General features: G+C 34.8%; 2 protein-coding genes and 1 pseudogene across 2 annotated transcripts; all 3 read right to left on the reverse strand.

Annotated features, from left to right (window-relative positions):
• Positions 1–548: 548 nt before the first annotated feature.
• LOC139840974 (cyclic dof factor 1-like) lies at positions 549–4882 on the reverse strand (annotated as a pseudogene).
• A 5411-nt stretch (positions 4883–10293) lies between these two features.
• On the reverse strand, positions 10294–12108 carry LOC139844668 (cyclic dof factor 1-like). Its single transcript, XM_071834895.1, has 2 exons — positions 11862–12108; positions 10294–11293 (listed from the first exon to the last, which is right to left on the reverse strand). Exons 1-2 carry the CDS (start codon positions 12033–12035, stop codon positions 10349–10351), a joined length of 1119 nt encoding a protein of 372 aa, XP_071690996.1. The 5' UTR covers positions 12036–12108; the 3' UTR covers positions 10294–10348.
• Positions 12109–13169: 1061 nt separating this feature from the next.
• LOC139840975 (uncharacterized) lies at positions 13170–14147 on the reverse strand. The gene has a single exon (XM_071831213.1). The coding sequence runs from the start codon at positions 14145–14147 to the stop codon at positions 13170–13172; it is 978 nt and encodes a 325-aa protein (XP_071687314.1).
• Between the last annotated feature and the right edge of the window lie 629 nt (positions 14148–14776).

The raw sequence follows: 14776 nt of genomic DNA on the forward strand, positions 1-14776 counted from the left end.
TTGAAGATCGTTGAGTATATCTCTCCGGATATCTAAAGAGATTTTACTCAAAGTTCCAACAAGTTGTATTTCTTGGTAATTGTATCGAATTGCGATTATCATTGGAATATGACAAAGATAAAGATGAAGTGAGAAGATATGTTCCATATAAGGTAGTTTATTGGTGCATAAAGGGTAATCAAGTGAAGCTAGATGTAACGCCACATTCTAGGGAGGGCATCTTGATCCTCAATGGAGTACGGTGGTGTTTATGTCCGAGATAAGAAGAAATGTTGATAGAACTAGGTCCTAGAGGGAGTTCGTTGGTGCATATAAGTCCCTAGTTCGTATCAACCAGAGCAAGTGAATACAGTCGACCGATTGGGGAGACAGTCGATCGACTTTTGGGCCAGTCGACTGACTATCAACCTGATACTATAAATACAGGCTGCCTTATACCATTTGTAGTTGATGCTCATTCCATCAACCCTAATCTGCAACCAGTCGTTCTTTCATCATCTGCTAGCATCCAAAACCCACCAAGTCGAATCAAGACTCTAGGCATCGTTCTAATCCGTAAGCCTCTGCGATCGCCCCGACTCATGGAAATTCACTCTGGACACATCCGGCACCTTCAAAACATCAACAATGTCAAAATTGATTAACGCATTAAAATATGGCATTCACTCAAAAAGTATAACACTACCTCGCAATAAATTCGTCCCTCAAAAGGTCTTCATATTCTCATGTAGAGTCATCCAACAAAAAATCCCGGTTAGATGCGAACTCGACAAAAAAGGAATTGACTTACACACCATCTTATGCCCTTTATGCGATCAACATACTGAAACCATTGATCATGCGCTGATAAATTGCCACAAAGTGACCTCAATTTGGTTACAAATACTAGATTGGTGGAATCAAAATAATACATCAATATCCAACATCAACGATGCCTTCATCTCCGACCAAGGTCTCTCATATAACTCCATCGGTTCCTCCCTATGGCAAGCTACTAAATGGATTACTTGCTACATCATATGGAAACATAGGAATCTAAAAGTCTTCACAAGAAAAGAATGGAACCCCGCTTTGATCATTTGAGAAATTCAAACGCAAAGTTTTAGTTGGATCTCAAACCGAGCGCGAAAAAAACTCCAATTGAATGGCATCAATGGCTCATCAACCCTTCATCATATGATGTCTCGTCTACAAACCGTACGGGCATCGGTTAACACGTCATCTTGATAAATCCGGCAGTCTTGTAGTTTCTAATTGGCTCATGAGGGTTAGATTAAATTGGTTGGTTGTTCATCAACTTTGTCGCCGCTTGATCGGCACGGTTGTCTCCTCCTTCCCTGTTTGTAATCTCAAGTTCGTTCCCTCATTGTGTTGATTAGTCTACGATGCTCCTGATTATTACCACTTAGATTAGATTCCTTCTTCTTAACATATCAGAAACCGAAAGACTGTCAACATCTTAAATACACGCTAACTCCTTCCGTTACAAACATATCAGAAGTCAAAGTCCCATATCGAGAATTCACTAATGTAGGGATATAATCACTTGAGAACCTTCTTCTATCACCAATTCATTTTAGAGCACTAGGGAACTCATGAGTTGATATGTTCGACTTCTTGTTGCCTTAAAGCGATCTTACATCATGCCCTAACTAGTATCTGGGTTGGTTTGAGTCATTAATAAGTATGTGGATCCAAGTTTCCTAAAAATTTGATTACAATTAAGTCTTGTTGGTTTGTACTTGTATTATGTACAACTTCAATACCAAAAAACAAGTAGCTAAATTGCACAAACCATAATAGAATGACAGTTGTAAACTTTTTAAGAGATCTTAGGGTTTTTAGGTTTACACATAAGATTCTATTTCAATGAAATGTTGCCTTTCTACATCATATATAGCTACACAACTTGATATGTGCTTGTCTAAAGAGAGCTATGGACAGATGGACATGTGACAACGAAAATTACGTCAGGGATATTTTTGCTAACATGCGGTTCAGATCGACCTATCGATGATTTCTAAAACTGAATAAAAGTTACTTTACCTACCAAGACTAGAATTGAATAAAGGCAAGTGAAGGGGTCCATTACAATAAAGTACAGATATGAGGAAGGAAAAATAGAGGTTAGAATAGAATGTGGGAAAAGCAAATAAAAGCAACAAGTGTCCATTTACAAAGAAGTAGAGATATGGCATTTTGGGTCCATAAAACAACTCACGTTAACAGAAAATGTGGCTTGAAATTGTGGACGATTTGAACATAACTTTCTTGTTTTTGGATGGTCAATTACTATTGAACACACATTTCTTCTTATTATGACACGCCCACCATATTTATCAAGATAAATATAATGCATATTTAAATTTATACTTATATACTTATTTACAATTCATTTGCCATGTTAGTGGACACTGGACTTGATCTGCGGTCTTGTAATTAAGAAGTTCCAATAAGTAATAGTTATGCATGTTTCTACTAAAAGAGAGCAAATTCGAACAAACTTTCTTCAACGATTCATCGAAAATAAATTACGTAGCAAAACATAGTATAGTATAAACTTATGAAAACAGAGTTAGATAAAGAATCTAAAACCCAATTTGATAAAAGCAAAGTCATCACAACTATGATTATTAAAAACACTCCAATCCCCTGACTACAATTTATAAAAGCAAAACAACCTTTACCGGTAAGAAAAGAAGATTTGGAATTTCACAACAATATTTTACAAAAGTAAAGTCACACAAACATGGATAAAGAAATCACTCCTAAGTGCGTCAAGGATTTTAAAATTGAATTTAACTTTAAAGTGAACTTTACTTGCCTACAATTGAATAAGAACATAAACTGTTAAAACAATTGTGAGCCACGGAAAAAAAGGTTCAAATATAAGAAGAGGGATTAATATAAAACTCTAAAAAGTCCAAGAAAGGTCCATTACCAAAGAAGTAAAGATATGGCATTTTGGGTCCACAATACAGCTCACATTATGATAATGTGGCTAAAAATTGCCGAGGAAATGAAAATATCTTGCATGTTTTTGGGTGGCCAATCCTCATAGAACACACATTTAGGGTGGCCATTCAGAGTTTTATATCAATATCAATATATTTGATTTAATACTCTATTATGGTATATTATCAAGGGAAATTAAACAATTTGCCATTTTTTGAAGTATATAACAAATACTCCACGATCTACCCAAATAAAAATTGTGAAAATGCCCCACAAAATCGCAAACTGCAGATTGCGGCCTGCTCTTTGCGGTTTGCGTATGTTCGAGGAAATTTTAACTTTGTCACGCAAAAAATAAAAAAAAATAAAAAAAATAAAAAAAAAACGCAAACCATAAATACAAGCTGGCAACCTCTAAAGATAAGATATCAGACACAAAAAGCAAAAAACCAAACCTTTGCAGTTTGCGGTATACATAGGTCGAAGTAAATAATTTCCTCGAACATCAAAACATAACCAGGACACCGGCCGCAAAATGCATTTACTTACTACAGGATCATTTTAGCATACTTATGAACCATTTCACTAAAGAAACTCTTTATGTAATAGTAAAAGAAGTTGATCTGGTGGTCTGCATTTCTGCTCAATTGTATCAAATTAATTGATGGATCTTGATTCAAAGAGTCTGTACCAATTTGTACCTCATTCATGTTTGGATCTTTATAATTTTATTCCTGTTTTCGCAAAAAGAAAAAGACAATATAGCCATACATTGCCTAGATTCTTTTTTTCCAAGTGAAGTTGCTAATTGAAATGAAGAACCTGTTGTGACAAAATTCATTGCTATTATTTATTCATACCACCATAGGAGTGGATATACAGCTACTTCTTAGGGCAAAAAACTTATGTATTAAACATATCAGAAACCGAAAGATTGTACTACTAAAATTCTTTCTGTTACATTGTACTACTTCTATCTAAAACAAATAACACCTATCTTAAACAATGTTACAAAAGAGAAACCAAACCTCTATAATCTGTACAAAACTCTGAAGAACCGAGTGATTAGCTCAAGATCGATAAACGATTATATATACACTCTTTCTTGAAAGCATAATGACCTAGAAAACGCAGCAGGATTCGCCTGCAAAACTAAATGTTGCTTGATATTTTCATCTTTTGGTTGAAAGGCCTTAAACATCCCTCGATTACTAATATTTTTGTTCTTGATTCCAAGTGTTGACCAAATAGAACTCTTTGCAGCTTCATCAGGATCATCAATTCTAAGAGTCTTTGGAGTCAAAATCGAATTTTTCTTTCTCGATGGCTCTTCAGAACCATCTGGTTTTACCATTTCCCCGTCTCTTGAACGTTTTCCCCATACAAACGAGTCCATATCGATTTGTGAAGGTGATGATGATACAGGTAACCAAGGAATATAATTCCAATAAGGCGAAGGGTATATTGACATTGGAACAGTAATATTAGCTGAATTCAACGGATTATAAGACCAAGTAACACCTGGTACACAAGGTACAAAATGAGAACGAAATCCATTTTCATCTTGCGGTTTCTCAACTACTGAATTAGATGTTGTTATTGTAGATCCACTTCAGCAATCGTCAACGTTCTCTTTATCGATACAAGAAACTGCAGTATCAACATGTGGTAAATCGGACCCAAATGAAATGAGTCTGGGAAGGACATTGTGATCAATCTGAGATGTTGGATTCTTGTTTTTTCGGCGACCCGATCCAATAGCCATGCTCCTCATAGTGCCGCCTGCAGTCCAGTACCGTTGACAACTCTTACAATAGTGACGAGGCTGCTTGACGTTGTAATTGTTATAATAACAGAATTTTGTATCCATGCTATTACAACGAGGACACGGAAGAAGCTTATCGGGCTTTTTAAGTTGCAAATTCATTGCATCCTGTTCTGTTTCAGTTGTTGCAGAATTATTGTCTTCAGCAGTGATGGAAGTATTAGGGTTTGTTATTAAGATCAATGTCTCACGAAAATATGTAATTTTATGTCTGCTAGTTTAATGTGCATGTTGGTATTTAAGTTTTAATTGATTCTGTATAATTATGTGCATTTGCATGATAGTTTGTATTTTATCTTAGTTGATGCATGCATGAATTCATACTATGAACCGGTGTGTTTTAGCATAAATTTTATAAAATACAAAAATATTTTCGGTTTTAATTTTTTTCTGGTTACTCATGTGAAATGAAATTGACGTGTCAGACTAAAGCTAAGTTTTTGTTTGAAAAGCAAGTGTTTTTGTTGTTTGAAAGTTCAATGTGTTTAAGTGTTTAAACAATGTGAATTGAATGTTAAATGTTTGTGAAAAATGTTGAGTCAAAATGGTTAAACGAGTGTGAGTTCGAATTGAAAGTTTTATATGACCAACATTTTGTCAAAGTTGATATACGTACGAGCCATGTTAACTGATATAAAGAGTTAAAGTTGGAGCTTCTGAAGTTCTGCTTAATATGAAGGAATGGCGTACGTGAAAGAAAGCGATAAAGTTGCTTAATTAATCGTCTCGATGTTTATAATGTTAATTTTCTAAAGAAACGGAATTATATCTAACGTGCTCATGATTATATATGTTATCGTACTTTATAATATTTACATGTGCAGGTTATGAAGCTTTAGAAAGAAATATAAGTTACTGTGGGGTTATTTACGGGTCAAACTATGTCAAATCTTAAAATTCCGCTGCGTTTATGTGGATTTGAAGAGATTAAAGAACCTGAAGTCACAACAGTCATAAGTAAGGGTTAATTTGATATCTGTTGAGCTTTGAAGATCGTTGAGTATATCTCTCCGGATATCTAAAGAGATTTTACTCAAAGTTCCAACAAGTTGTATTTCTTGGTAATTGTATCGAATTGCGATTATCATTGGAATATGACAAAGATAAAGATGAAGTGAGAAGATATGTTCCATATAAGGGAGTTTATTGGTGCATAAAGGGTAATCAAGTGAAGCTAGATGTAACGCCACATTCTAGGGAGGGCATCTTGATCCTCAATGGAGTACGGTGGTGTTTTTGTCCGAGATAAGAAGAAATGTTGATAGAACTAGGTCCTAGAGGGAGTTCGTTGGTGCATATAAGTCCCTAGTTCGTATCAACCAGAGCAAGTGAAGACAGTCGACCGATTGGGGAGACAGTCGATCGAATTTTGGGCCAGTCGACTGACTATCAGCCTGATACTATAAATACAGGCTGCCTTATACCATTTGTAGTTGATGCTCATTCCATCAACCCTAATCTGCAACCAGTCGTTCTTTCATCATCTGCTAGCATCCAAAACCCACCAAGTCGAATCAAGACTCTAGGCATCGTTCTAATCCGTAAGCCTCTGCGATCGCCCCGACTCATGGAAATTCACTCTGGACACATCCGGCACCTTCAAAACATCAACAATGTCAAAATTGATTAACGCATTAAAATATGGCATTCACTCAAAAAGTATAACACTACCTCGCAATAAATTCGTCCCTCAAAAGGTCTTCATATTCTCATGGAGAGTCATCCAACAAAAAATCCCAGTTAGATGCGCACTCGACAAAAAAGGAATTGACTTACACACCATCTTATGCCCTTTATGCGATCAACATACTGAAACCATTGATCATGCGCTGATAAATTGCCACAAAGTGACCTCAATTTGGTTACAAATACTAGATTGGTGGAATCAAAATAATACATCAATATCCAACATCAACGATGCCTTCATCTCCGACCAAGGTCTCTCATATAACTCCATCGGTTCCTCTCTATGGCAAGCTACTAAATGGATTACTTGCTACATCATATGGAAACATAGGAATCTAAAAGTCTTCACAAGAAAAGAATGGAACCCCGCTTTGATCATTTGAGAAATTCAAACGCAAAGTTTTAGTTGGATCTCAAACCGAGCGCGAAAAAAACTCCAATTGAATGGCATCAATGGCTCATCAACCCTTCATCATATGATGTCTCGTCTACAAACCGTACGGGCATCGGTTAACACGTCATCTTGATAAATCCGGCAGTCTTGTAGTTTCTAATTGGCTCATGAGGGTTAGATTAAATTGGTTGGTTGTTCATCAACTTTGTCACCGCTTGATCGGCACGGTTGTCTCCTCCTTCCCTACTTGTAATCTCAAGTTCGTTCCCTCATTGTGTTGATTAGTCTACGATGCTCCTGATTATTACCACTTAGATTAGATTCCTTCTTCTTAAGATTTCATGTTTCTGTTTATAATATTGTATAGATGTGTGTAGGGAATGTAATGTTATAATCCGGGTTATAATAATAATTCTTTTTGCTTTTAAAAAAAAAATCGTTCTAATCCGATCCAAAACGATATGGTTCGACTCATTCAATCCCAAACGTCAAGGATTCACTGTAAACCTTCGATCCCAAGATCTAAACGGCTCCAACACTATTGGGTCAGATTGTTATTACTTATATATTTCAGAAAAAATGTCAAATTGCTTATTTTGCCTTAACAATATACTGTAATAGATTATATAATATATTGATTTATTGATATTGATATAAACTCTTAATGGGGCATTACGATATCATAAAAATGTGTGTTCTATGAGGACTGGCCACCCAAAAACATGCAAGATATTTTCATCTCCTCCGCAATTTTAAGCCACATTTTCATAATGTGAGTTGTATTGTGGACCAAAATGCCTATCTTGGACGTTTTAGTTTTTTATATTATTCCCCCATATATATTTGAACCTTTTTTCCCCTTGGCTCACAATTGTTTCAATATCATGCAGTTTCTGTTGTTATTCAATTGTAGGCAAGTAAAGTTCACGTCACTTCAAAGTTTTATTCATCTTAAGAATCCGTGGATTGCTCCATCAATGTGAGCCGCAACATCAGCAAAAAGTATCACTACACTTTTTCTTTATTTGACACGTGGATATGACTAATTAGAAAAGCTATTTTTATTTAATTAAATAATTACTCTTATCTACTAATCTACATACAAAGCAAACCAAAAGTTGTATTAAAATCTCTAAAAGCTTACAATGCCAAATTCTCATGTTTATGCAAAGTTTGCTTCTTGTTTGGTATTGCTATTGTACAGTAGAAACTACAAGTCAATAAAAGTCAATGGTCAATTTCTTTTGAAATAGGTAACAATTTGGGTATCTTCCATATCTATTCTTCATGTTTCTCAGATACTTCATACAAGTAGCAGTTCAGGTTGCATCCGGTAAAATAGATTTTGGACAACTTTCTACGTGAATGACCCGTTCCCCAATTAGCTTGAAAGTGGCTGATATTCAGCTATAAAGTGATTGAACTAAGTTGTCATTATGAACACCAACCCGAAGTTAATTACGATTTTTAAAGATTGTTAGATATAATCAAGTCAAGTGTCCATGTCTGATAGTAAATGAATCATAATCATAAATTAACTAAAAATATACTCCGATATATAATTATTTATCTTGATAACTTATGGTGGGCATGTCATAATCAGAAGAAATGTGTGTTCAATGATAATTGGCCATCTAAAACCAAAGAATGATATGTTCAAATCCTCTACAATTTCAAGCCACAATTTCTGTAAATATATGAGTTGTTTTATCATTTATGGACCCAAAATGCCATATCTCTACTATTTGAAAAAGACACTTTTGCCTCTACTTGCTTTTCCCACATTCTACTCTAACCTCTATTTCCCCTTCCACATATCTATATTTCATTGTAAATGGACCCTTCTCCCTTCACTTGCCTTTATTCAATTCTAGATAAGTAAAGTTCACTTCTTTTTGAAGTTTTATTCAGTTTTAGAATCCATGTTTGCAAAAATATCTCTGAACTATTTTCTGTTGTCACGTGTCCATCTGTCTATGGCTCTTTAGGCAGGCACATATCAACCACTATAGCCATAGATGACGTAGAAAAGCCACATTTCATTGAAATGGAATCTTATGGCGGAGCTTGAACAATGGTTTTGGAGGGGTCAAACATGACATATTATATCGAGATACCAAATGATTTTAGTGAAGAACAAAACAACCTTTATTGGTAAGAAAAGAAGATTTGGAATTTCACCACAATATTTGACAAAAATAAAGTCACACAAACATTTTTTTTCAAGCTCCGCCATAAGAAAAAAAAAAAAAAAAAAAAAAAAAATTGATAAAGAAATCACTCATAAGTGCGCCACACAGATTCTAAAATTGAATATAACTTTAAAGTGAAGTGAACTTTACTTGCCTACAAAATTGAATAACAACAGAAACTGCTATTAAAACAATTGTGAGCCAAGGAAAAAAAGGTTTAAATATAAGGGGGACTGATATAAAACTCTAAAAAGTCCAAGAAAGGTCCATTACCAAAGAAGTAAAGATATGGCATTTTGGGTCCACAATACAGCCCTCACACTACGAAAATGTGGCTTAAAATTGCCGAGGAAATGAAAATATCTTGTTTGTTTTTGGGTGGCCAGTCCTCATAGAACACACATTTAGGGTGGCCATTCACAGTTTTATATCAAAATATTTGATTTAATACTCTATTAGTAGTATATTATCAAAGGGAAATTAAACAATTTTTTATTTTTTAAAGTATATAACAAGTACTCCGTAACAATTTACCCTAATAAAAATTTTGAAAATGCCCCATAAAATTGCAAACTGCAAATTGCGTGAGGTTTACGTATGTTGGACAAAATTTCAACTTCGATACGCGTATATATATACACAAACCGCAAAGACAAACCGGCAATTCTCTAAAGATAAGATATCAACAGAAAAAGCAAAAAGCAAACCTTTGCGTTTTGCGGTATACACAGGTCGAAGTAAATAATTTCCTCGAACATCAAAACATAACCAGGACACCGGCCGCAATTTGCGGTTTACTTACTATGGGATCAATTTAGCATACTTATGATCCAATTCAATAGAGAAAATTCAAGTGCTCACTTGTTAATATCAAATTAATTGATGGATGTTGATCCAAAGAGTCTGTATCAATTTGTACCAAATTCATCTTTATATCTCTCATAATTTAATTTCTGTTTTTAGCATACTTATGAACCATTGCCTAGATTTTATTTTTCTAAGTTGCTAATTGAAATGAAGAACCTGTTGTGACAAAATTCATTGCTATTATTCATACCACCATAGGAGTGGATATACAGGCATACAGCTACTTCTTAGGGCAAAAAGCTTATGTATTAAACATATCAGAAACCGAAAGATTACATCCTAAAAATCGTTCCGTTACATTAATTGCACTATTTCTATGTAAAACAAGTAACACCTATCTTTAAAAAATGTTACAAAAGAGAAACCAAACCTCTATAATCTGTACAAAACTTTTAATAACCGAGTGATCAGCTCAAGATCGATAAGCGATTATACATACGCTCTTTCTTGAAAGCATAATGACCTAGAAAACGCAGCAGGATTTGCCTGCAAAACTAAATGTTGCTTGTTTTTTTCATCTTTTGCTTGAAACACCTTAAACATCCCTCTAGTACTAATATTTTCGTTCTTGATTCCAAGTGTTGACCAAATGGAACTCTTTGCAGCTTCATCAGGATCATCAATTCTAAGAGTCTTGGGAATCAAAACCGAATTTTTCTTTCTCGAAACCTCTTCAGAACCATTCGGTGTTACCGTTTCCCCGTCTCTTGAACGTTTTCCCAATACAAACGAGTCCATATCGATTTGTGTAGATGATGATGATGATACAGGTAACCAAGGAATATAATTCCAATAAGGCGAAGGGTATATTGACATTGGAACAGGAATATTAGCTGAATTCAACGGATTATAAGACCAAGTAACACCTGGTATACAAGGTACAAAATGAGAACGAAATCCATTTTCATCTTGCGGTTTCTCGACTACTGAATTAGATGTTGTTATTGTAGATCCACTTGAGCATTCGTCAACGTTCTCTTTATCTGTACAAGAAACTGCAGTATCAACACGTGGTAAATTGGACCCAAATGAAACGAGTCTGGGAAGGACATTGTGATCAATCTGAGATGTTGGATTCTTGTTTTTTCGGCGACCCGATCCAATAGCCATGCTCCTCATAGTGCCGCCTGCAGTCCAGTACCGTTGGCAACTCTTACAATAGTGACGAGGCTGCTTGACGTTGTAATTGTTATAGTAACAGAATTTCGTGTCCATGCTATTACAACGAGGACACGGAAGAAGCTTATCGGGCTTTTTAAGTTGCAAATTCATTGCATCCTGTTCTGTTTCAGTTGTTGCAGAATTATTGTCTTCATTAGTGATAGATGTATTAGGTTTTGCGTCTTCCTTCTGATAAGACTCACACTCTTGATTCTGTATATGCAAAACATATTTATAATTAAATAAGCATAATTATAAGCATTAAACATTAAAGGAAAACACAGAAACGGTGGTAATTCATAAATTAGAAACTGCAGGACATACAATTTATCATGAATTCGCAAGGTTATGAATACGAAATAATAATATACTAATACTAATACTAATTGGTGTAATTAGTAATTACTATGAATGATTCGAAAAAAGACAGTAATTTTACTATAAAGTACAGCTCTTAGCTAGCAGCTAGTCCGAAACTGACACCAAAAAATTTGGGCTAAATCAATTTCTTCGATTGAAAACACAATAATAATCAATCGATTTAAAAACTTAAAGCAAAATGAAGCCATAACATATAAAAATCTATTTAATTCCATAATCAACAAATACTGAAAGATGAATTACATTACATGAACATAAAATGATATCACATAAGTTGAGTTTCATGAAAATTAATTAACGCAATCGTGTTCAGAAACATACATGTTATAAATCGATCGAGTGTATATATGGATTTAATTATATATGAACTATATATATAAAACAAACGTAGTATACATACCTTTTCTGAGTGTTGATTATTGTATGTGCTATCTTGTTGGAAGGCATGAACGGTATCGTAACCTGCAGCCTGTTGTTTGTGATGACGACATTCTCCGGTGGAGGTGACGGTAGGATTAATTTTCGTTTGGCACCTTATGCTCTTGCCAAACAGTCTGATGCCGGTAGCTTCCATCAATTGTAAAATTTATGATCACAGGTGGTTGCCGACCGGTAATATATTAGATTCAAATGTGAAAGTACAAATAAAGTGTAAAAAGGTGCAAGTAGCGAGTGTTGTTGGCAGATGGTAGCAGTATGGAAGGACCAGGGCCTCTCTTTTATAAGCAAGTAAATAAAACTAAACAATTACGGAGTACAAATATTATTATTAATTAATTAATTGATTAATTAATTAATTAATTATTAATTAAAATTAAATTAAATTAAATTAAAATACCCGCTAACAACAACCAAAAAGTTGGTCGTTTCATTCCCAACCATTTGTGTTTTGGCCCAGGAAGGCTTTTGTCATATAGCCAATAATTTAGGCTAAAATTTGTAACCTTTTTTCCATGTAAATGTTATAATTTGAGGGACTAAACTTTACCTCTACAATTTATTATAATAATAACTAAATAAACTCACCCAAATTTTTTTAACGGGATTTATCTTTTTTCCCGTCGCGAGTTAGGTTTCTCCGTCACCATCGTTCAACTCGGAATAATTTTACTAAAAAACGCAACTAATTATTTTCAAAACGGAGCTTTTTTATTTTGGATAAATTATACTTCGTATGTGTATATATATATAATTTTATCAAATGGATGACTAGAGTAAGTAGTAAGTTCATGAGTTTGTAAGGGAAAATACTTGGGTTCGAGTACTCCTAAAATTTTCTTTCTTTTTACGTAGTCATTTTGTACATAAATATCGTCAGATACTAAAAACGAGTATCAAACAACGTATATCTAAATGAAACCGCTGCAACGCGCGGTCCAAACTTTCTCTAGTTGACACTACTCGCAATTAGATTACATTACATAAATTAAGAAAACATATATAACAATTAATTATATAGTTTTGGTTTTTTGTGCCAAAAAATAATATTTAATTAATATTAATATATGCGGAGTATACAGTAAACTTTTATTTTAATTAGTTTTTATTATAAATCATTTTTTTTTTTTTTTTTTTTTTTTTTGAAAACCAAGCGAAATTTTATAGATTAATAAGATAGTACAATGTTCGGATGAATATCATCCATAAGCACACGAAGATGATTACACACTACAAAGGTTTGCAAAGATAGCAAACCCGAAAAAAAGAATTAAATTGTAAGATACACACTCGGGTTGTTTAACCAATCGAACCAATCTAGTTTCTTTCCTTTCGATCTATGCGATATCCATTCGAAGGATTTGGATTGTATTTCATTTAGAGCAATCGGAGTATTCCACATTTTACCGTGGAAAACCCTATTATTACGATTTTTCCAAATGAAATAAACACAAACCCATTCGACGGCTTGCCAAATTAGCCTTCCGAGGTTTGACATTTGGGATGGAGCAATACCACGTAGAATTTCGTTAGTACTAAGGTTTGAGAAATTGCCCAAACCCCACCACTTAAAAATACGGTTCCACACGTCCAAGGAGTGTTTGCAAAAGATTAATGCGTGATCAATGGTCTCTAAATCGTCATCACAAAGAGGGCATCTAACGCTATGAAGGTCAATGCCCCGTTTGTCGAGTTCGAGTTTGACGAGAATGCGTTTTTTGATAACTCTCCATGTGAAAATTTCCAACTTTTTTGGTACCAAGTTGTTTCGGATTGTTTCATAATTATTGGTTCCAATTGCTAGAAGGGACTCGTCTATGATGCTTGATAATATTTTCACAGTAAATCGCTCATTTCCAGACATGATCCACAACCATTTATCTTTGGTTTCGCTGCTCAGACTTGTACCTGACAACAATTCAGTTAATGAATCAAGTTTACCCATGGTTCTGCCGCAAGGAGTTCTTATCCAGTTCCAGTTGTACGTCATAGTTGCGTTGCAAATCTGAAGTCGATCGCTAACCATAGCATTCTGCACACATTCCAGCATATATAATCTTGGGTACTTGTCGCAAAGTTTGCTGCTTCCAATCCACACTTCTTTCCAAAAAGCTGTTGAAGATCCATCGCCCAATGTTTTCACGAAAGAATTGCTAAAGGGAATATTCATCTCATCAATTTCCTTTCCTGCCAAAATAATGTTAGTCCAAGTGCCAAGAGATGAGGAGTGAGGTGAGTCACTTCTCATCAACAAGCCACCACACGAGCCATGAATACTACGGATGATTTTGACCCAAAGTGAGTTGGTTTCAGTTTTGAACCTCCACCACCACTTTTCAAGTAACGCAAGATTTTTACTTTTAAGAGAACCAATATTTAACCCCCCCCCTTTCCCATAAGAAGTAATAACGTTATCCCATTTGACCCAATTAATTTTTGAACCCGAATCCCCCCGCCCCAAAAAAAGGAGCGTCTTACACTCTCAAGGATTTTTAGCACGCTAGGCGGGGCACGAAAGAGATAGAAGTAATACAATGGAAGACTAGTAAGAACCGATTTAATAAGAACCACCCGTCCACCAAATGACATCGAGCGCATTCTCCACTTCGATAATCTATTTTTAAACTTTTCTATCACCGCAGTCCAATCTTTTGACCGTTTCATTTTACATCCAATAGGCAACCTGAAATGACCCGTCCTAATCCATCCGGACGAAGTCCATATCGATTATAAACGATTCACAACAGTTGATTACATCGCGAGGTACTTGACCTCTATATGATACATTTTACAAACATTGCATTCGTTTTTAAAAGACAAACTTTCATTTACATCGAAAGTTGACGGCATGCATACCCTTTCATAATATATCCATCT

Source organism: Rutidosis leptorrhynchoides, chromosome 4, assembly GCF_046630445.1.
Source record: "Rutidosis leptorrhynchoides isolate AG116_Rl617_1_P2 chromosome 4, CSIRO_AGI_Rlap_v1, whole genome shotgun sequence".
Taxonomy (NCBI): domain Eukaryota; kingdom Viridiplantae; phylum Streptophyta; class Magnoliopsida; order Asterales; family Asteraceae; genus Rutidosis; species Rutidosis leptorrhynchoides.